Source organism: Phyllobates terribilis, unplaced genomic scaffold (assembly GCF_046119375.1).
Source record: "Phyllobates terribilis strain yellow unplaced genomic scaffold, ASM4611937v1 Scaffold_2__4_contigs__length_985480577, whole genome shotgun sequence".
NCBI classification, from domain to species: domain Eukaryota; kingdom Metazoa; phylum Chordata; class Amphibia; order Anura; family Dendrobatidae; genus Phyllobates; species Phyllobates terribilis.
In genome coordinates, this window is record NW_027362762.1 from 356,017,822 (window position 1) to 356,040,128 (window position 22,307).

At 44.0% G+C, this 22,307-nt stretch overlaps 1 protein-coding gene across 1 annotated transcript; it reads left to right on the forward strand.

Moving 5' to 3' along the window:
- Positions 1-3: 3 nt before the first annotated feature.
- Positions 4-21,626, forward strand: ZBTB11 (zinc finger and BTB domain containing 11). Its single transcript, XM_073664623.1, has 11 exons — positions 4-447; positions 2,104-2,333; positions 2,812-3,043; positions 5,018-6,174; positions 6,930-7,103; positions 9,370-9,582; positions 10,082-10,226; positions 10,777-10,894; positions 12,487-12,645; positions 12,780-12,955; positions 20,850-21,626. The coding sequence occupies exons 1-11, from the start codon at positions 138-140 to the stop codon at positions 21,362-21,364; spliced, it is 3,429 nt and encodes a 1,142-aa protein (XP_073520724.1). The 5' UTR covers positions 4-137; the 3' UTR covers positions 21,365-21,626.
- Positions 21,627-22,307: the final 681 nt, after the last annotated feature.

The window sequence follows — 22,307 nt, forward strand, 5'->3', positions numbered from 1 at the left end:
CAGCGTATCGTCACTTCCGGTGGTGCAGCAGCCATTTTGTCTTTCCGTGAGAAGTGCCTTGGCCAGACGTTCCGATATCAGCAGTTCCTCGTGGGGCTGTCAGTGGTAGCGGCGCGTCTGGTTCCGTCCGCGGGAGAATGTCCAGTGAGGAGAGCTACCTCGCTATCCTGCGCTACCTCACTAACGAGCAGGAGCCTTACGCCCCGGGCACCGAGGGCAATGTCAAGCGCAAGATCCGCAAGGCTGCAGCCTGCTATGTGGTGCGCTCCGGCACGTTGTACTATCAGCGCCGGCACCGAGATAAGGAGCGCTTCACCGAGCTGGAGGTGGTGCTGCAGTCCGAGCGCAGGAAGGGGCTGCTAGAGGAGGCGCACACCGGGGCGGGAGGGGAGCACCTGACCCGGCACCAGACGTGGCACCGGCTGTCCCAGCAGTACTGGTGGAGAGGTGAGGGCTCTGGGGGGTGTACGTCTTGTGCTGGCGGGCGGGCTGGAGCCCCAATCACAACCACGCTTTTATGTGAAATTGGGCTGCAAAATGAAAGGAGCCTCCTGATTGGCTGCAGAAACCACAACACCTTGTTTAGCCCCTCTGACCTCACCTCAGAGCTGCCATCCTGTGTATCAGGCGGAGGCCGCAGCTCTCTGCTGCAAGCGGCTTCCTACAACTACAACCTCACAAATAAAAGTAAAGATGATAATAAATCTGAGGCCTCCGTCTCCCTCAGATGGCGGCATACACCACAGGAGAGCCGCCGTTCTACTCATTGTACATAAACGTCTCCTTGTGGATGATCTAATGACGTGTACCCCACTGTGCTCATATATCCAGCATGCCATCCTCCTCCACAATAAAAGGGAAGTCCTACTCCGTTTACATTCACAGGTGACCGCTGCAGCTAGTCACTGACTGCAGTGGTCACAGCATGCATGGCGTAAAACTGCAGATGTCGTGCGCTACCATGGCACATCATTGCTGCTGTGAGGCAAAGAGTCAATGAGAGACCCCCTGATAGAGGGGAATTTACTACAGGGGGTTGTTTTCACTTAGGGGATAAATGTCATCTGGCCGGGACCTCCACCAGTCACAAGACGGGTGGGGAGGCTTAGAAGAGTGGTCCGAGCTCCCAGTCCTCCTCAATCCAGTCAACATCGCTGTTACCCATGGCAACCAATCCGAGCACTACTTTCACTTTTCTAAAGGTATATGGAATCTGGTTGCCGTTTGCACCATCTTTGACATCTGTCTCCTTGTACTCGCACGAGTATTCTTGCCAGTCAGAAGTTTGATTAGATGCCAGTAAGCTTAAGAGAAGCTCCCCAGAGGTCCGCTATAGTTCCTGTGTTATTAATATTTATCTTTAAAAGGGAAAGGGTTTGGGATGAGGGGTTACATACAAAATACATATATTACAGGGAACAGACTAGTAGTGACAGACCGGAACAGTGAGGAGAGGACCCTGCCCTTACAGGCTTACGGTCTACAGGGTGGTGGGGGAGTGAACAGTAGGTTAGGGGGAGGTTGCAGCAGCTCTGGCTGTGGGGAGGCGGCGGGTCCATTGTAGGTTTTTCTGAGGAGATGAGTTTTCTAGTTACTTCTGATGGTTTTCAATGTAGGAGACCATCAGACATGTTTGGGTACGGAAATCCCAAGCATCACTGCATCTTCTGGGTCGGAGTCGATTAGGTGATAAATGTATGTGAGGGGAGGAGGTCTTGTGAGGACCAGAGGCTTCAGTCTACGATAATCAGTAATCTGAAGTCATGGTAACAGCTGATTTTATGTCCACATCTGCGATCACATCGCTAGCGCTACTCTAATGGAAGAACAATGGCGGCTGAATATGAAGCCTCCGTCCTTAGATGAGTTGTGATGTGACTGGACAGTGGGGAAGGAGCTTATGGGTAAGCATTATCCGTAGATTAGGGAGACGTATACACCATGGTGCTCTTTCCCCTTTCTCTCTGTGCTGCTCTTAATTATTTGTGTGCTATATCTATTGATGGTGACAGCAGCTGGACGTCGTGCACATGGGAAGATTTCCTGCAATTGAAGTTGGGTTTTATTAACATCAGAACCTGTTATTTTTTATTTTATTTCCAGGCATTTTGAAAGAACTAAAGGATTACATCAAGAAGTGCAGTAAATGCCAGGAAAAGGTTGACCGCTCACGTCCCTCTAATGATCCCACAGAAATGCTGGAGGAGTTTGGGATTGAAGTGCATTTAGACAGCAGTCATACAGATGACGAACTCAGCAACTCTGCGTCTGGAGCAAATGTCGATCCGAAATCTTCAAAAAAGAAGCCAGTGGCAAAGCACGAGTTGGTTCTTGTACGTACCTTTTTAATTTTATTGTAGTGTTTTTGTGGTCTGTGCTGCTTATCAAAGAGGTTTTTGGGACTCTGATACCCACTAATCTGATACTGAGTAATATCAGACTCCCAGCACTTCCACCGATCAGTTCACGGAAAGAGATGAGCTGCAGGACTAGGCACAGCTGCTACACAATGTACAGTGCACTGCCTGGCTTGTAGACCATATCAGGGCATGACATTCGCTGGAGCACTGCAGCCTTATGCGTCCGCTGATCATGGGGGTGACAGGTCTAAGACTCACTCAGAAACCTCTTTAAAGCCCCATGTTCATACAGTTAAAGTTAAAGTGCTATTCTAGCTCCCTCCCATATCAGTAGATGAGTGCACCGGTGATATCACATACACAGATTTCAGTTGACGTGACCAGCTCAACTCACCTTTTGCTCTTAAAGAACAATATGCAGACTTACCTATGTGTTCTACTCTTTCATCAGGTGGACAGTAAAGGCGTAGTGAAGCAGTCTTCTCTTAAGCATGGCCAGGCAGTACTGGATCAGTTAAACCAGCAGAGGCTTGCTAGCCAGTTCTGTGATGTGACCCTGCTCATAGAAGGAGAGGAATTCAAGGCCCATAAGTCGGTTCTGGCTGCCAGCAGCGAGTACTTCAGAGAACTCTTTATTGAGAAAGGAGCGGTCTCTAGTCATGAAGCTTTTGTGGACCTTTCAGGTAAATTAGTGAAATCTCTGTTTAGTTCTTACCAAACTTGTCTTTAGCCATTCTTGTTGTGCTATCCCTGTTATTCTTCCAGAAAATATAGGAATCATTTACCAACTGGCTTATACCATTGTCCTTGTCAAAGGAGTGAGTCCCTAGAAAGTCTGACGCATTTATCATACGAGTTATATAATCTTTATATTTAGATTGGACTTTTGCAGATGTGGCCATAAATATATACAGTACGTACCAAAAGTTTGGACACACTTTCTCATTTAAAGATTTTTCTGTATTTTCATGACTATGAAAATTGTACATTCACATTGAAGGCATCAAAACTATGAATTAACAAATGTGGAATTATATACTTAACAAAAAAGTGTGAAACAACTGAAAATATGTCTTATATTCTAGGTTCTTCAAAGTAGCCACCTTTTGCTTTGATGACTGCTTTGCACACTCTTGGCATTCTCTTGATGAGCTTCAAGAGGTAGTCACCAGAAATAGACTTCCAACAATCTTGAAGGAGTTCCCAGAGATGCTTAGCACTTGTTGGCCCTTTTGCCTTCACTCTGTGGTCCAGCTCACCCCAAACCATCTCGATTGGGTTCAGGTCTGGTGACTGTGGAGGCCAGGTCTTCTGGCGTAGCACCCCATCACTCTCCTTCTTGGTCAAATAGCCCTTACACAGCCTGGAGGTGTGTTTGGGGTCATTGTCCTGTTGAAAAATAAATGATGGTCCAACTAAACGCAAACTGGATGAAATAGCATGCCGCTGCAAGATGCTGTGGTAGCCATGCTGGTTCAGTATGCCTTCAATTCAATTTTGAATAAATCCCCAACAGTGTCACCAGCAAAGCACCCCCACATCATCACACCTCCTCTTCCATGCTTCACGGTGGGAACCAAGCATGTAGAGTCCATCCGTTCACCTTTTCTGCCTCGCACAAAGACACCGTGGTTGGAACCAAAGATCTCAAAATTGGTTTTCCCAATTTTTCGGACTGACTGACCTTCATTTCTTAAAGTAATGATGGCCACTCGTTTTTCTTTACTTAGCTGCTTTTTTTCTTGCCATAATACAAATTCTAACAGTCTATTCAGTAGGACTATCAGCTGTGTATCCACCAGACTTCTGCACAACACAACTGATGGTCACAACCCCATTTATAAGGCAAGAAATCCCACTTATTAAACCTGACAGAGCACACCTGTGAAGTGAAAACCATTTCCGGTGACTACCTCTTTAAGCTCATCAAGAGAATGCCAAGAGTGTGTAAAGCAGTCATCAAAGCAAAAGGTGGCTACTTTGAAGAACCTAGAATATAAGACATATTTTCAGTTGTTTCACAATTTTTCGTTAAGTATATAATTCCACATGTGTTAATTCATAGCTTTGATGCCTTCAGTGTGAATGTACAATTTTCATAGTCATGAAAATACAGAAAAAGCTTTAAATGAGAGGGTGTGTCCAAACTTTTGGTCTGAACTGTATATAAAAAATGTTTGTGTTTTTTTTCAGTTTCTTATAGAGGGACAATTCCAACTTTTATGTCTTTAACATTTTTTTTTATTAATCTTAAAATCCTTCATTTTTAATTTTTTTTTAAAATAACTTTTGCAGGCCCCGCCTGACATAGCAACCCTTCGGCACCTCATGAGCACTGTGTGGGGCCAATGGGCATCCAAATTGCAACGTTACCCTGATTGCATACAGTGAATGCCGCTGTCAAATATTGACAGTGACATTTAAGGGGTTAAACAGCAGTGATCAGTGCAAGCTTCAGTCGCTGCTGTTAGTGGCAGATGCTGGCTGTATAACACAGCTGGCACCCATCGTCTGTGCAGGAACTCAAAGTCCATCCCAGAAGAATTGGTTTTAGAAGTCGTCTTATTTCAGAGATTTCACATCAGGCCGATGATAAATCTGTAACCTGTCCTTTTATTCACTGTTTTAATTTTTTTATTCATTTGCTTAATTTCTAGGATTTTTCAAGGCCAGCTTCCTGCCATTGCTAGAATTTGCCTACACCTCCGAGTTGTGCTTTGATTTCTGCAGCATGGCTGAGTTGGTAATGCTCGCTCGCCATCTGTACATGCATGAAGTGTTAGAAATCTGTGAATCTGTGCATAAACAGATGGAAGAAAAGCAGCTCACCTTGTATCAGAAAGGAGGTGTTCACACTGTAGCTTTAGATATGAACGTGGAGGTCGTCACAGTGGGAGAGGCAGGGAATGTAAGCACTCCAAAATTATCTATAGTGAAAGAGGTGGCAAGTGGGCAACAGATACTGACTGTGTGGAATGTGAAATGTCCGCAAACGCAGGAAATAATATCAGGTGAAGCTTCTCAGCCAGATACCATGTCAACAACTGTATCTGTAGAAGCCGTAGAACTGACAAATGGCTCCGAAATCCCAGGTGACTCTGCTGATGGCGCCCAGGTCTGCTCTATTGACGGCACCACAGCAATTTACATCTCAAATTCTGCTTCAGATGTGCAGCCGGCCGTCCTTATTCCTACAGTTATTGATGTGTCATCAGTTGAACCTCAGCAAACCGTAGAAACTGTCCAGGAGATTATTATGTCTCAAGTGCAAGTTAGTTCTGAGTCCTCAGAAACCCAGCCATCTTTCACTAACGTGCAAGGATCTGAAGCACAGGAGACGCCCAGCCAGAGTGCTGTAGAGGAACAAGTAGATCTAGCTAGAAATATCCAGGTTCCACAGCCTCTCCATGCCCAAGGATCACCTTTTATGGATGTGGGGATGGATGTAGATGTTAACGAGGAGAAAGAACTCGATCCAAAGACTGTCGAGAGCTTGAAGAGAAAACGTGGTAAGGCGTCCAAGTCTGTAGATTCTCCCGCTGACGTAGAAAGCTCCCCAACCGTCCTGGATGACGCAGATGGAGCTTCTAGTGAAGGAGCTGCTGTTGACCGACCTTGGTCTTCCAAAGTAGATAGTCAGTCTTCTGGAACAGATACCACCGCCCCTGAAAGTCCAGGATCTTCCGAAATGGATCCTTATAAAAGCAAGTTACGAGAACGCTCTGTTGGAGAAGGTGGATATATACAGCTACACAGAGGCAAAGACAAGAAGAACTTTAATAGAAAGTCCATTCCCAAGTCTGCTGTTCAGCAGGTAAAAATTTGATTAAACTTTTTTTTTTTAACTAGTTAATTGCGTTTCCAGTATCTGCGTGGAATAAGTAGATCATATTGTGAGCCCTTCATGGTCTGATATGAGTGGATATATTTTATATACTGCTCTGTGCAGTATGTCGCATTATGAATGTTTGGGAAATTGCACCCTGCTGTTAGTGCTAAAAAGCTGTGCAACGTTTTTTTCCCCCAATTTTTATGTCTGATTTTTTTTTAAATGTTATTCATAATCATATATTATCTGCCTAGATAGGCAGGAGTTCAATATTATACCTGCAAATAAAGTAGAGTGCAGTTGTAGTGCTTTACTTAGGAGCTTAGGTGAGAACTTCCATCCTGCTCTGTGTTACATTGTATTGTTAATCTCTCCTGCATCTACCGTGTAGTTGTATTGTAAAGACTTCCCTTTCCAGAATTTGGCCTTCTAGAGCAGATCGGTGACCCCTAGCCAGAAATACTGGGGACATTTGTGCTTGCAGTTCTGCATGTACATAGGCTCATAATATCTTGTACTAAACTTACGTTACAAAATAATGCAATGCGTTGTCAGTCGCTTCGACGATTATGGATGTTAAATTGAAATGTATAACGCTGTTTAAAGGTGAAGATAGAGTTTAATAGTTGTCATGTTTAATATGGGTAAAAATGACAATGTCCTTGTTCTCGTAATCCAGTGAAGAGTTTTATGCCACAGGAAAGTAGGCTCAAAGTTTTTGTCTTCTTCTTCTTTTAAAGGCTGCTAGGAAATTGGTGCAGAGAGGTAAAAAGATAATGCTGCCACCGAAGAAAGACGCCCCAGAGGTAGAAGAGCATCACACGTGTAAGGACTGTGGAATGGTATTTCAGCGCAAGTATGCCATGATCATGCACAGTATGAGCCATGATCACGTCAAAAAATTCAAGTGCCCGGTAAGTCACATAATGAGGGTTATGTCACATACTGTCGGAGTTAGGCTAGGTTCACAAGAGCAAAATCGTCCAGGAAAAGTGACTTGCCATCCGTGTGTCCATTTTGTCCATCCATATGGCATCCATTTTTATATGAACACTTTAATAAATAATAAAGGTCAAATAAAAAAATAAAAAATAGGAAACTTTATTTCAATGTATCTGTCAAAAGCACCACATGCGGATGATTACCGATATGTGATCTGTTTTGTTTGTGGACCCATTGACTTATAATGATCTGATCCAATACACAGATCAAAATAGTTCATACTGCAAATTTTTTTTTTTATATTTTATTCTATTACATGCAAACCATCGGTCAGTGTGTAAAAATGTTCATGTGACTACCACACTGACTTGCATTCGTCAGTGTACTGTCAATATGTCCTACCTGTTTTGCTTATGGACAATACATGGCCATTTAATACATTCGTCTGAACAAGCCCCTGCAAAGATAATATACACTGCTCAAAAAAACAAAGGGAACACTCAAATAACACATCCTAGATCTGAATGAATTAAATATTCTCATTGAATACTTTGTCCAGTACAAAGTTGAATGTGCTGCCAACAAAATCACACAAAAATCATCAATGGAAATCAAATTTATTAACCAATGGAGGCCTGGATTTGGAGACACCCCCAAAATTAAAGTGGAAAAACACACTACAGGCTGATCCAACTTTGATGTAATGTCCTTAAAACAAGTCAAAATGAGGCTCAGTATTGTGTGTGGCCTCCACGTGCCTGTGTGACCTCCCTACAACGCCTGGGCATGCTCCTGATGAGGTTGCGGATGGTCTCCTGTGGGATCTCCTCCCAGACCTGGACTAAAGCATCTGCCAACTCCTGGACAGTCTGTGGTGCAACGTGACGTTGGTGGATGGAGCGAGACATGATGTCCCAGATGTGCTCAATGGGATTCAGGTCTGGGGCACGGGCGGGCCAGTCCATAGCTTCAATGCCTTCATCTTGCAGGAACTGCTGACACACTCCAGCCACATGAGGTCTGGCATTGTCCTGCATTAGGAGGAACCCAGGGCCAACCTCACCAGCATATGGTCTCACAAGGGGTCTGAGGATCTCATCTCGGTACCTAATGGCAGTCAGGCTACCTCTGGCGAGCACATGGAGGGCTGTGCGGCCCTCCAAAGAAATGCCACCCCACACCATTACTGACCCACTGCCAAACCGGTCATTTTGAAGGATGTTGCAGGCAGTAGATCGCTCTCCACGGCGTCTCCAGACTCTGTCACGTCTGTCACATGTGCTCAGTGTGAACCTGCTTTCATCTGTGAAGAGCACAGGGCGCCAGTGACGACTTTGCCAATCCTGGTGTTCTGTGGCAAATGCCAAGCGTCTTGCATGGTGTTGGGCTGTGAGCACAACCCCCATCTGTGGACATCAGGCCCTCATACCACCCTCATGGAGTCGGTTTCTAACCGTTTGTGCAGACACATGAACATTTGTGGTCTGCTGGAGGTCATTTTGCAGGGCTCTGGCAGTTCTCCTCCTGTTCCTCCTTGCACAAAGGCGGAGGTAGCTGTCCTGCTGCTGGGTTGTTGCCCTTCTATGGCCCCCTCCACGTCTCCTGGTGTACTGGCCTGTCTCCTGGTAGCGCCTCCAGCCTCTGGACACTATGCTGACAGACACAGCAAACCTCCTTGCCACAGCTCGCATTGATGTGCCATCCTGGGTGAGCTGCACTACCTGAGCAACTTCTGTGGGTTGTAGAGTCCGTCTCATGCTACCATGAGTGTGAAAGCACAGCCAACATTCAAAAGTGACCAAAACATCAGCCAGAAAGCATTGGTACTGAGATGTGGTCTGTGGTCCCCACCTGCAGAACCACTCCTTTATTGAGTGTGTCTTGATAATTGCCAATAATTTCCATCTATTGTCTATTCCATTTGCACAACAGCATGTGAAATTGATTGTCAATCAGTGTTGCTTCCTAAGTGGACAGTTTGATTTCACAGAAGTTTGATCTACTTTCAGTTATATTCTGTTATTTAAGTGTTCCCTTTATTTTTTTGAGCAGTGTATTACATCATAATACTTCAGATTCTGTTCAGCTGATTCTGGTCTATGTGACAACTTAAATGGTTGAATGGTTAGCTAAATTTGCATCCACAAGTGGATTAGTGAAAAAAAGTAGAATGTACAGAAAGTAAAAAAAAAAAAAAAAAAAAATTTTTAAATGCTGTATATTTCATTAATTTTTTAGCTGTGCAAGAAGGAGTTCCAGTACAGGGCATCATTACGTGCCCATTTGATCCGACACTCTCGTAAGACAGAGCCAGCTATGGAGGCAGAAGAGATCAAAGGAATGACCAAGCGGCAATACATATGTGACATTTGTGGAAGGACCCTCCCAAAAATGTACTCTTTGAGACTACATATGCTCAAACATACTGGCGTTAAGCCACATGAGTGTAAGGTAAGTTTGGCACAGTAATAAAAAACGTGACCCGAAAATAATGTTTATAGCTGGTCTGCTAGTGATACAACCTACAGCGCCACTTCGCTTTGCTATTCTGCATGCTCAGTTTCCGCATTAGGACTTGTGAGGGGCTCAGCAGAGGACATAATAAATGCACAAGAGACTTGCTCTTCATCTGCAGGTGAACATAGAGGGAGGAGAACAGCCTGGTATAGATGTCATGAGTGCAGCCACCATGGCGGCTGCTGCTGAAGCCAAGCCTACTTTTGCTGCGTAGAGAAGAATCACATAGGGAGCAATAGTGAGTCAAAAATGTACTTACAGAGGGTAAAGATGTAGTATTGGTGAGGAATTGTTGCTTTCTGAGTATTTTTTATTTTTCAAGATTCTTTTCTGACCTTTGAAATATCCCATGAAGATAGAAATAGAATAAGATTGCACCTAGATCAATATATTATAAAAGTCTGAGTTGTTCATATATTTTTTTCCTCCTAAGATTTGTCAGAAGACATTCACTCACAAGCATGGTTTAAAGATGCACCAGGCTTTACATGACACGCACAAGCAGTTCAAATGTGTTCTGTGTGACAAGTCCTTTGTGACCAACCGCAGTCTGCAGGAACATGTCAGCACCCATACAGGTAATCCATGGCTGCCAGATGTCCTACACTGACTTGTGTCAGATCTCCATACTCCTGGGTTGTTGGCTGCTAATGGTAAATGCTGCCTTATCGTCTTGGGCTTTAGTTAAAGAGGTTTTCCACTTCTTCTACATTGGTAGCCTTTTCTTAGGATTGGCATCAATGTCTGATCGGCCGGGGTCGAGCGCCCCTGCCAATCAGCTGCTATCGGTGGCTGCGGCTGTCGGTTGTAAGTACTTACGTATGGAGCTGGCAGTCTACTTGTAGTGGCCGGGGCTTGGTACTGCACATCCTCTTCCTATTCAAAGCAATAGGAGGCGGATGTGCAGTACCAAACCCCGGCCACTACACGTAGACAACCAATCTCCGCAAGTGAGTACTTTCATCCGTCACCGATGACAGCTGATCAGCGGGGTTGCTGGGTGTCAGATCCCGGCCGATCAGACATTGATACTCTATCCTACGGCTAGGCCATCAATGTAAAAGTAGTGGACAACCTCTTTAATCTTAGTTTAATTATTTTAAGTGATTTTTTTTTTTTTTTTTGTAGGTGAAACAAAGTATCTTTGCACAATGTGTGGGAAAACTTTCCATCGAGCATCTGGTCTCAGTAAACATCTCAAGAAACACAAGCCCAAACCTGAAGTTCAGAAATATCATTGCACACAGTAAGTGTCCGTAGTGTTTCTTTTCATAGTCCTGGACACAACAAGCCCCCGGACCAGACACACTTTATTTTACCCCTCTGTAATGTTGGTACACTGAAATTGAATAATGTTGCCTTTTTCCTTCGGCTGGTATTCACTGGCTGTTCAAAATGCTTTTGCACCTGGTTGAGGTTACTGAGAGCAGCGTAAAACAGAAACAGAGACCCTGATTCTGACACTGGGTCACTTACTGAGCTTCAAGCTGTAATTTTGATAAAACTTTATCTGCTGCAGCTCTGGCATTCTTCTGAATAATCAGTTCCTGCTTATATTGTCCTCGATATTCATGAGCTCTGTATAACCCCACCCCCAACACTGATTGGCAGCTTTCTGCTTATGCACAGTGCAGGAAGAAATCTGTCAGTCAAAAGTAGGATGGGATTACACAGAGCTCATCATTGAGAAGACTAGCAGATCCACAGCAGATAAAACAGTAGTATTACTAATACTACAGCAAGGAGCCAAGTAAGTGACACAGCACTGGAATCGTGGTCTTTGTCCCTATTTTATGCTGCCTTCAGATTGGGATACATAACCTAGTGTCAGTTTCCCCTTGAAAAGCTTGAAATGTCATATTTTCACCACTGATTTTATTAGCAGTATAGAGAATTCATATTATACCTTTAATACATGATCAATAACAACCACACTGAAACCATTATTAATCAATTAAATATCTCATGGCCAACAGCCTAAAGTAAATGACCAGAATCACTAGTCCACATGCACACTCCTTAGCAATAAATTCCTACAAAATAAAAAAAACAATGGAGTCAAGGTCCTCGTACAAAAAAAGTTATTTTATTGAATGTACAAAAATAGGCTAACATACATCAAAATACATATTAAAAAGGTCAACAATCAAGAACACAGGTCTTTGAGGCAGCTAGTCCATAATTCTTTAACAAGTCATGGTTTCAGAAGTCTTCACAACAATCAAGTAATATATATACTGATATTTCTATTTCCCATTTAGATAAACCCATATAATATCTATAGATCAAAGGCTACATAAAGTGCTAATGCATTGTGACAATATTTGACTCAGATCTAGAGATAAAGTTTAATCTGATGGCTATGTAAAAGTGCTGTCTCACTGAATCAGTACAGCCAGCTGAACTAATATGGCTCATATACTACAAGGGTAGATAGATCAAATACTAGTGCCTGCATCACTAAAACAATGGGATATGAAATTCAAAATACAAGGTAGAAAGAGGAGATCATCTTACCCATATTAGACCTGTGTGGACCAGCTACACCAGCAGCCCCAACGCGCGTTTCACCTGTATTCTTGATTGCTGACCTTTTTAATATGCATGTTGATGTATGTTAGCCTATTTTTGTATATTCAATAAAATAACTTTTTTTGTACTATATACAGTATAATAGCTTGGACCTTGACTCCATGTGTTTTTGTAGGAATTTACACCTTTAATACAGTTGCACCCAGTAACTTCCCATGTGGGAAGTGTTTAAATAACTGTACTTCTATTAGTGATATTTGCATTGTATGAGAGATTTTCAGTTTCTGATATTTGTATTGAATATAGGTGTGAAAGAAGTTTCTCTGAAGCCCGGGATCTACAGCAGCACATGAATAAGCACCTTGGCGTGAAGCCCTTTGAGTGTGAAGTTTGTGGGAAATGCTATAGCTGGAAGAAAGATTGGTACTCGCATGTAAAATCCCATTCTGTTACCGAGCCATACAGGTGAGGAGACTGTATTCTTTGTACTGTATGGTAAAATATATCTGCTGATCCTTCTCGCTAGATATCTGTATTTCTCTGTGTATAGTTGATCTCAGCAAATTTACCACCGCATGTGTCAACTTTCATCATTTCAGGTGTAATACATGTGGAAAGGAGTTCTTTGAGAAGTCACTATTCAGGAGACATGTCAATAAGGCAACCCATGGCAAGAAGGGAAGAATTAAGAGGAATATTGAGCGCGTTTGTACCCATTGTGGAAAAACCTTTACCCAACTGAGAGAGTTCAGAAGACATGTGAACAACCATGAAGGTAAAACAAAGACAAGTTGTTGTCCTGAGTCTCTGATCATTCTTGGCTTAGAAGTCCAGTGGGCGGTCTCTGTCACTGTATTAGTGTGCATGCTGTATTTCTCGTCAGTCACTATGTAGTACTACCCACTGTCCCACATTTATTATTATTTATTATTATAGCGCCATTTATTCCATGGCGCTTTACATGTGAAAAGGGGGGTATACATAGCAAAAAACATTTACATAATCTTAACAAAACGAGTCAGCGACTGGTACAGGAGGAGAGAGGACCCTGCCCGTGAGGGCTCACATTCTACAAGGGATGGGTGGGGATACAGTAGGTGGGGGTAGAGGAGGTCATGCAGTAATGTGGTGGAGTGGTGGTTACTGCAGGTTGTAGGCTTGTCGGAAGAGGTAGGTCTTCAGGTTTTGTTTGAAGGCTTCCATGGTAGGTGAGAGTCTGATGTGTTGGGGTAGAGAGTTCCAGAGTAGGGGGGATGCGTGGGAGAAATCTTGTATGCGATTGTGGGAAGAGGAAATAAGAGGGGAGTAGAGAAGGAGATCTTGTGAGGATCGGAGGTTGCGTGCAGGTAGGTACCAGGAGACTAGATCACAGATGTATGGAGGAGACAGGTTGTGAATGGCTTTGTATGCCATGGTTAGGGTTTTGAACTTGAGTCTCTGGGCAATGGGGAGCCAGTGAAGGGATTGACAGAGGGGAGAGGCCGGGGAATAGCGGGGGGCAGGGGATTAGTCAAGCAGCAGAGTTTAGGATAGATTGGAGGGGCGCGAGAGTGTTGGAAGGGAGGCCACAGAGCAGGAGGTTGCAGTAGACAGGCGGGAGATGATGAGGGCATGCACTAGTGTTTTTGCAGAGTCTTTGCTGAGGAATGCACGGATTCGGGAGATATTTTTGAGTTGGAGTCGGCAAGAAGTGGTAAGGGCTTGGATATGTGATTTGAAGGAGAGATCAGAGTCCAGGGTTACCTCAAGGCAGCGAGCTTTTGGGACTGGGGAGTGTGAACAGCCATTGACGTTGATGGATAGGTCAGATGGGGGATATGAATGAGAGGGTGGAAAGATGATTAATTCTGTTTTATCCATGTTAAGTTTTAGAAATCTGGCAGAGAAGAAGGATGAGATGGCGGACTGACATTGTGGGATTTTAGTTAGTAGGGAGGAGATATTGGGTCCAGAGAGGTAGATCTGTGTGTCGTCAGCATAGAGGTGATACTGAAAGCCATGAGACTCTATGAGCTGTCCCAGGCCGAAGGAGTAGATGGAGAAGAGCAGGGACCCTAGAACTGAACCTTGGGGGACACCGACAGATAGGGGGCGAGATGAGGAGGTGGTGCGTAAGTGGGAGACGCTGAATGTCCTGTCTGTTAGGTATGAGGAGATTCAAGATAGGGCCAAGTCCGTGATGCCAAGAGATGAGAGAATCTGTAGTAAGAGGGAATGGTCGACTGTGTCGAAGGCAGGTGACGGGTCCAGAAGGAGGAGGATGGAGTAGTGTTGCTTGGATTTGGCGGTTAGTTGGCGGTCCCACAATGATCTAAGATTTAGAGAATTAATTTAGATAAATTTATTTAACGTTAGAATTCACACAAATCTGTAGACAGATATTGACTGCAGCATTTAGGAGAGGGAGGGGGCTCCCTTCCGATCGACACCGCCGCAATGTAATCGCAGCCTGCCGATCATTGTCATGGCAGCACGAGGTCAAATGATGACCACCGGGTCTGTCAGCTACAGTGGCCTGTTAGTGTTAAAAATATAATGCATTGCAAATCATGTTTATTGCAATGCATTATACCAGTGATCAGAGTAATAAAAGTTAAAGTCCTATTGAGGGACTAAGTAAAGGAAAAATACAAAAAATTTTAAAAATATTTCAACATTGTTGTTCCTTCCTTTTACTTCCCAGTGTTCCAGTCTGTTTTTGAGTGCACATTTGTATGATTGGTATTTTCATTTATCCCTGTACGTCTACCCTTGTTAGTCTGGTTGGTGTATTCTTATATACAACTACTCCCCACTTCCCTGGGTGGGGGACGGGACAGATAAGGACCGATTCAGGAGCTCGGCAAGGAACATGACCCCAGCATCTTCGCAATTAGAAGTAATCCGGGGAGCTGGGATAGCTATGGCGCCCCTAACTCTGGGATATCAAACTAGTCACGTGACACATGCCTTGAATTTGAGAAATAACTGCTGTGTGAATGATTCATGAAACTCTATGGGTCAGCATGCTGTCAGTTCTAATACGACTGAGAAAAATGGATGTGTGAATGCAGCCAATAAAGTGGTTGCAATTTGTGCTCTTAGGGAAGGAAAAAATGTCATGATATAATGCTCTAGCTTTGTAAAAAAGCTTTGTGTGTGTGTACATTATATTTATATAGGCACCTTTGAACAGAAGGTATGCCTTTGCAACCATTCTGTTATATCTCAGTGCATCTAAAATACAGTAACATTCCAAACAGTATTAATTTAAATTGAAATCCCTAATCGCTCACTCATGTCACCTACACCTTAAAAACATCTTTAGAATTCGACCTTTTCTTACCTTTGACTCTGCAAAAACTCTTCTGGACTCCTGCAACTCTCTACTAATCGGTCTCCCTCTGCCCTCTTCAATCCATCCTGAGTGAGAAACCAGGATCATTTTCCTGTCCAACCACTACACCGATGCCTATACCCTCTGCTAGCCATTGCACTAGTTGCCCATCTGCTGCAGAATACAATAAAAACTTTTTTCTGTCACCCATGACGGCACAACGGGAGAGAGGGGATCCGCCCTTCAAGGACAGGAAACCTTCAAGATAAAAAGGGTGGCGCCTCTCTCCGCCTCAGTGGTTTCCTGTCCTTGATGGGGCACCTTCCTTCTCGTCGGCGGCAACAGCAGCAAGATTGTTGGGCCGGGGCCGGTCGGTTGTGGCAGGGCACAGGCTCTGCTGCGGCCGGTCCCGTGTGTCCTGGAAGCGCCGCGGAGGGTGCCGACATTTAGTCTCCTTGCGTGCGGGCGGGGGTTTGTGGCACCTACACAGCATGGTAGCCGGTAACCTCACGTCCCGGATGTGACGTCACGGGGCGCGACCGGAAGTGACAAACCGGAAGTCACGCCCCGGGACCTCTGACCCCCGGATGTAATTTTCAGGGGAGGTACCGGAAGCTGCGGGAACGCTGGCCGGTGATCTCCCTGGCACAATGAGAGTACTTAAGGGTAGATCACCGGCTAGGCAGGGGCGCAGTGCACCGTAATGGCCTCACAGCAGCCCTCCCCACCGCATCAGCAGCAAGAGCAGCAGACCATGCTGCAGTTGCAGCAGCCCGAGGAGATGAAGCAGCCAGAAGCGCACCCAGGAGCAGCGTCCACCGCAGAGCAGGAGCAGTGGGCGTTCTGGGACATGCAGCACCAAACATTCAAGATCCAGCTGGCAAAGCTCAAGCAGGATTGATGATTCCACGGTCTCCCGAGGAGAAGTGTCGGATACCGTTCTGCCTCCCGTTCCGGATGTCCCTAAGAAATGTACAGGGAAATCCAAGTACAGAGTGTGTGCCCTGTGTGAACGGGGTCTGACAAAAGACTGGCCCAAAAAGTTATGCCAGCCATGTATTGAGGAAACAATTTCGGAGGGAACTCCAGACTTTGCTTCAAATTTAAAACCCTTATTAGGTCTGAGGTGGAAAGATCGCTAAAATCGTTTTCCCAGGCAAAAGAAGCGTCCCAGACCCATAGAGCAAAAGCCCCACCCTTTCAGACTCAGAATCCGATGAGGGAATGCTGGATGACACTACTGACTCTTCCTCTTCGGATAGCAAGACAGGTACAGGTCATTGTTTTCCCCTAAAGAGCGTTGATAGCTTAGTTAAAGCCGTCGGGTCCACAATGGGGTTAGTTGACCAGAAGGCAAAAATATCGGTACAAGATATTATGTTCGGTACCTTGGATTGGAAGAAACAGAGTTTTTCCGATTAACGATAAGTTGCAGGGACTTATCAAGAAGGAGTGGGATAGGCCGGAGAAAAAGAGTCCCCTTCCATCCTCCTTCAAAAGAAAATATCCCTTTGATGAGGAAGATACCGCATCCTGGAATAAAGCCCCGAAACTGGATGTTGCGGTGTCCAAAGCTTCTAAAAAATCTTCTCTCCCTTTTGAAGATACAGAGATGCTGAAGGATCCACTGAACCGGAAAGTAGATACCTTCCTTAAGGGTACTTGGGAATCATCAGCGGGGGCATTGAAACCAGCCATAGCGGCAAGCTGTACGGCAAGATCCCTCATGGTTTGGTTAGACATGTTAGAAGACCAGGTTAAAAACAACGAGTCACAAGACTCCATTCTGGCCTCTCTACCAGTATCGAAAGGAGCTGCGGCCTTCTTATCTGATGCCTCTGCGGATTCCTGCCAGATTAGCGTCAAGATCTGCAGCCCTGTCTAATGCCAGCCGCAGAGCAGTCTGGCTGATATGTTGCCCAGGGGATATACAGACAAAAGGAAAGCTATGTTCTCTTCCTTATGAAGGAGATTTTATTTTCAGTACCTCTCTTGACACAATTCTTGAAAAGGCAGGTGACAACAAGAAGGGATTTCCTAAATCTTCCTTCTCGGCTTTTAAGCAGTCCTTTCGGAGGAAGAAATTTGCCCGCAGAAGAACATCCACAGAACAACCTAGATGGGAGGATTGTTCCAGAAAAGGAAAAGGGTTTTTATTCGGCGGGCCCTCCCAAGATAGTCGCAAACCCCCAAAATGACACTCTATCCCAGGTGGGAGTCTCTCTCTCTCACTCTCTCTCTCTCTCTCTCTCTCTCTTCCTTCCAGCCTGGGAAAGGATCTCTTCCAACAGGTGGATCCTCAAATTGATAAAATCAGGATTAAAGATGGAATTTCTGAGGAACCCGCCAGAGAGATTTATCCTGACTGCCTTAAGATCCTCTCTACCGGAACAGCGGGCACTGGAGGAAGAGATTTCAGGTCTCCTACAAATGAACGTCTTACGGGAGGTATCACAAGAGGAAAGAAGAGGGTTTTATTCCCCCTTATTCCTTATAAAGAAACCGGACAACTCATACAGAGTAATCATCAACTTGAAAGGCCTGAACAGATTCCTGAACATTCCATCATTCAAGATGGAAACAATAAAATCAACGATAAGCCTTCCTTTTCCCGGCTGCTTCAAAAAGAGCTGGAAAAAGGCCTAGCGGTTAGCACCCTAAAGGTCCAAATCTCTGCCTTAGGGGCCTTGTATAATTTATAATCTGGCCGGTAACAAATGGATTTTCAGGTTCTTGAGGGCTATAAGGATCCCTTCTTGGGATTTAAACTTAGTGCTAAACGCATTAACAAATTCTCCTTTTGAGCCCCTTAGCTCAGGGTCCATAAAGTTACTTACCCTAAAAACAATACTTCTTGTGGCCTTAACATCAGCACGGAGGGTTAGTGAGGTACAGGCTTTATCTGCAGATCCACCTTTTATGTTAATTCTAGACGATAGGGTAGTTTTGAGACCAGACCCTGCTTTCCTACCTAAAATTGTATCCAAGTTTCACATTTGTCAGGAGATGATAACCCTACCATCCTTCTGTCCTGAACCAAGAAATAGCAAGGAGGAAAAATTTCATACCTTGGATGTCAGGAGTTACCTTATACATTATTTAGCATCCACAAGATCATGGAGAAAGGATAGGGCTCTATTTGTCTCCTTTCAGGGCTCCCGGAAAGGGGCGAAGGTCTCAAAAGGCACTCTATCAAGGTGGATCACGGTGGCCTATATAGGGTCAGGCAGAGATCCTCCTAACAATCTGAAGGCCCACTCTACAAGGGCCATGGCAGCTTCCTGGGCAGAAAGAGCGGACGTGCCCATTGAGCAAATATGTAAGGCTCCACATGGTCATCTCCGTCCACTTTCTATAATCACTATAGGCTTGACCTTTCTGCCTCCGCTGATCTCACATTTGGGAGAAGGGTTCTGCAGACTGTGGTCCCTCCCTTACATACCCAGTTCTCTGTAATTCTTTCTTTGTGCCGTCATGGGTGACAGAAAAACACGTATATTACTTACTGGTAATGTGTTTTTTCGGAACCCAAGACAGCAACTTTACATTCCCTCCCTATCACTATGGTGATCACCTTCCGGTTGGTGGGTATTGAAGTATTCACATGGGTGAAATTTGTATATAGTTAATAACATTATGTACTCTAACCGGAGTGTCCTCTCATACTCTGTAATCCACTGAGGCAGAGAGAGGCGCCGCCCTTTTTATCTTGAAGGTTTCCTGTCCTTCAAGGGTGGATCCCCTCTCTCCCGTTGTGCCGTCATGGGTTCCGAAAAAACACATTACCGGTAAGTAATATACGTGTATCTCTCTCACCCACAAAGCTCTCCACAGTTCTGCACCACCCTATATCTCCTCCCTCATCTCTGTCTAGCACCCTACACGTGCCCTGCTAATTCTGCTAATGGCCTAAGACTAACATCCTCAATAATCCAAACCTCCCACCCCCGTCTCCAAGGCTTCTCGCTAGCTGTGCCAATTCTCTGGAATGCACTACCCAGGACAATTAGATTAATTCCCTTTACCCAAAGTTTTAAGTGTGCCCTAAAACACACACTACTTTAGACTGGCCTATGGCCTCACTTCACTTATGTAACTATTCCAGTTTTGCCCTTCCAAAACTTTCTTCCAAATCTGGTCCCTCATAGTATCTGTTTACACAGTTTCCATGCACCTAATAGCACTTTGTATCTGTACTGTACAGATACTGGCTAGTGATCGGTTCATGCAGTGTTATGTGATTACCCTATTTATTATATTGATGGCTGGACCATACAATACAAGCACTTTTTACCATTCACCTTTCTTGTCTCCCCTATTCTTCATAGATTGTAAGCTTGCGAGCAGGGCCCTCCTCACTCCTTTTGGTATCTGTTGAATTATGTGTCTATTGTCTGTACAAGTACCCTCTGAAGTTTAAAGTGCTGTGGAATATGTTGGCGCTTTAGAAATAAAAATTATTAATATTATTACGGCTCCTATGGAGACCGATATGTCTTTATGGTAGCAGTCTACAAGTGAACCATCAGTTGTTTGGTTGTGCCGGGAAAATTCTTCTATTACTTACTATTAATTAGTGGTTAGCAGGAAACAATGAACATATTTAAAGGATATTACAATCAGATTCATTTTTACGGGAAAATTACACAACAGTATAACTCGGACGAAGATAGTAACACAATGCTCGGACTTGGCCGTTGGCTCTCCCAACCCGTGTGTGACAGCATGCATTTCTATGCATTTGTCCCACTCCTGTCGGGAGAGCCAATGGAGAGTCCAAGCAGTGCGTTGCAATCCTTGTTATACGGCCGTGTGACTCTCCCCTTACACTAATTCTGGAACTGTGGTCAGTGGGACCATTTGAAACATTGTCAGATGCATGCTCGGGCATATGCAACTATACACTGCGCGCTTTACTCTCATCATTTATATGCCTTGCATTTCTGGACATCGTTCAGGCAACTATAGCCAAAATTAACACTTGGGCAAAGTCTTGATGTAAAGGGCCACCATGATTATTGACTTTCATTAATCAAAAACAGAAGCTGGCTTTTACCTTTGTTCACTAGCCAGTGGTGATCTACTACATGGCAAACAAATGTCCTTGGGGGGTAAAAATCTCATGGTTTGATCAATCGATGCAAATGTGTCCAATCAATAATATTATCCCAAATAATAGTTTATTAGGTACTTCAAGTGAAAATGGAAGCAGTCCATTCTGGTAGGGTTCGCTTTCTTAGATAAATAAGTTTTACCCAAATAATCTGTAATTTGCCATCTGTGATGTAGCTGCTTTCTTAATAGGGTTGTATAATTATTGCTTATGTAATGTACTGTCCTTATTTTTTTAAAGGGGTAAAACCATTTGAGTGCCTAACATGTGGTGTAGCCTGGGCCGATGCACGTTCCCTAAAACGCCACGTGAGGACGCACACAGGAGAGAGGCCGTATGTGTGCCCTGTGTGCAATGAAGCCTACATAGATGCCCGCAATCTACGGAAACACATGACCAAGTATCATAGTAACTATATTCCTTGCAAAATTATGTTGGAGAAGGACAGCTTACAGTTTCACCACCAAGGAACCCAGGTTGAACATGCTGTCAGTTTCCTGCCAAATGACATTGGAGAGTCACATTCAGAGATTGTATCGGAGGAGATTGAGACTGTTTTAGTATCTGAAGATGTCGTTGAAGATGATTCTGGCACCCAAGATTGCTCCACAGCAGTGTCTTCTCTTTCTGACCAGAGCATAATGCAAGTAGTAAACTATGTATTGGCCCAACAACAAGGGGTGAAGCTTCCTGAAGGGACTGATGAAATTGAAACTGTGGAAGTGGAGGTTGGCCAGGTGTCAGAGGTCCTTTGACCTTCTGTATAAACACATATTTAGCTGTACATAATTTAGCACTTACCATTTAGTCTATGCCAATAAAGTATGTGCCCTTTATGTGTAAAAACTATTTAAATGGTTGGCTTATTTTGTGAATTTGCACAGATTGTTTTATTAACCATAGTTGTAAGAATGGTATTCAAAACCAGACATTACAGGTTGTAATAATTTTTTTATATATATCTATAAAGTTTAGGTTTTTGAACCTATGTTCATTGGAAATATTTGGATTAAAATTAATTTCTGCAATTGCAATGTGTCTTGTGTGTTACAGATGCAACTAAATGTTTATTTTCTTTATTAAAAGCTGTGTGATCAAATACCATTTTAATATCCATTTTCAGCCTCATTTAGTAATCACATTAGTTTCTGGTCAATAGATGTGTAAATTCTATATGAATCTTTGCTTGTCAGTTTCTCTTTATATCGTTCATGCAAGCTCAGACTCTCAAACCTGGCCTACAAGGCATGATGCATTCACTTTTCACCCAGCTGCAATTGCTGCTTTACTTTTACTGCCACTGGGCAGAGTCCTATATAAAAACAGTTGCTACATTTATGACCGGTCATTTTATTGCCTTGTGGTAAAGTGTTATGAGAGTATTGAAGTAAAAAGATGCAATTATGTTGCATGGGGAAGCCAAGTGATTTTTGACATTATGAATCCGGTTTTAAAAAGACTTAGGATTTTGCATGGAATCTCTGCGATTCATAGTCAAGTTGCTAGCACAAGGAGAGATCCTCTGCTTCACATAGTTTCCTATTCTGAAATACAGTTCACTTACTTCTCTTCAATGTTTTTATTTCCAGTTTTCTGCCCTCCCCTTTTGACTTGTAACATTTCTCGGGGTCTTCACCAAAGTCCTTTTTTCCCTTGTGGCACTACTTTGTGTTGAAGGGGTGTTAGGCTATAGCAGCG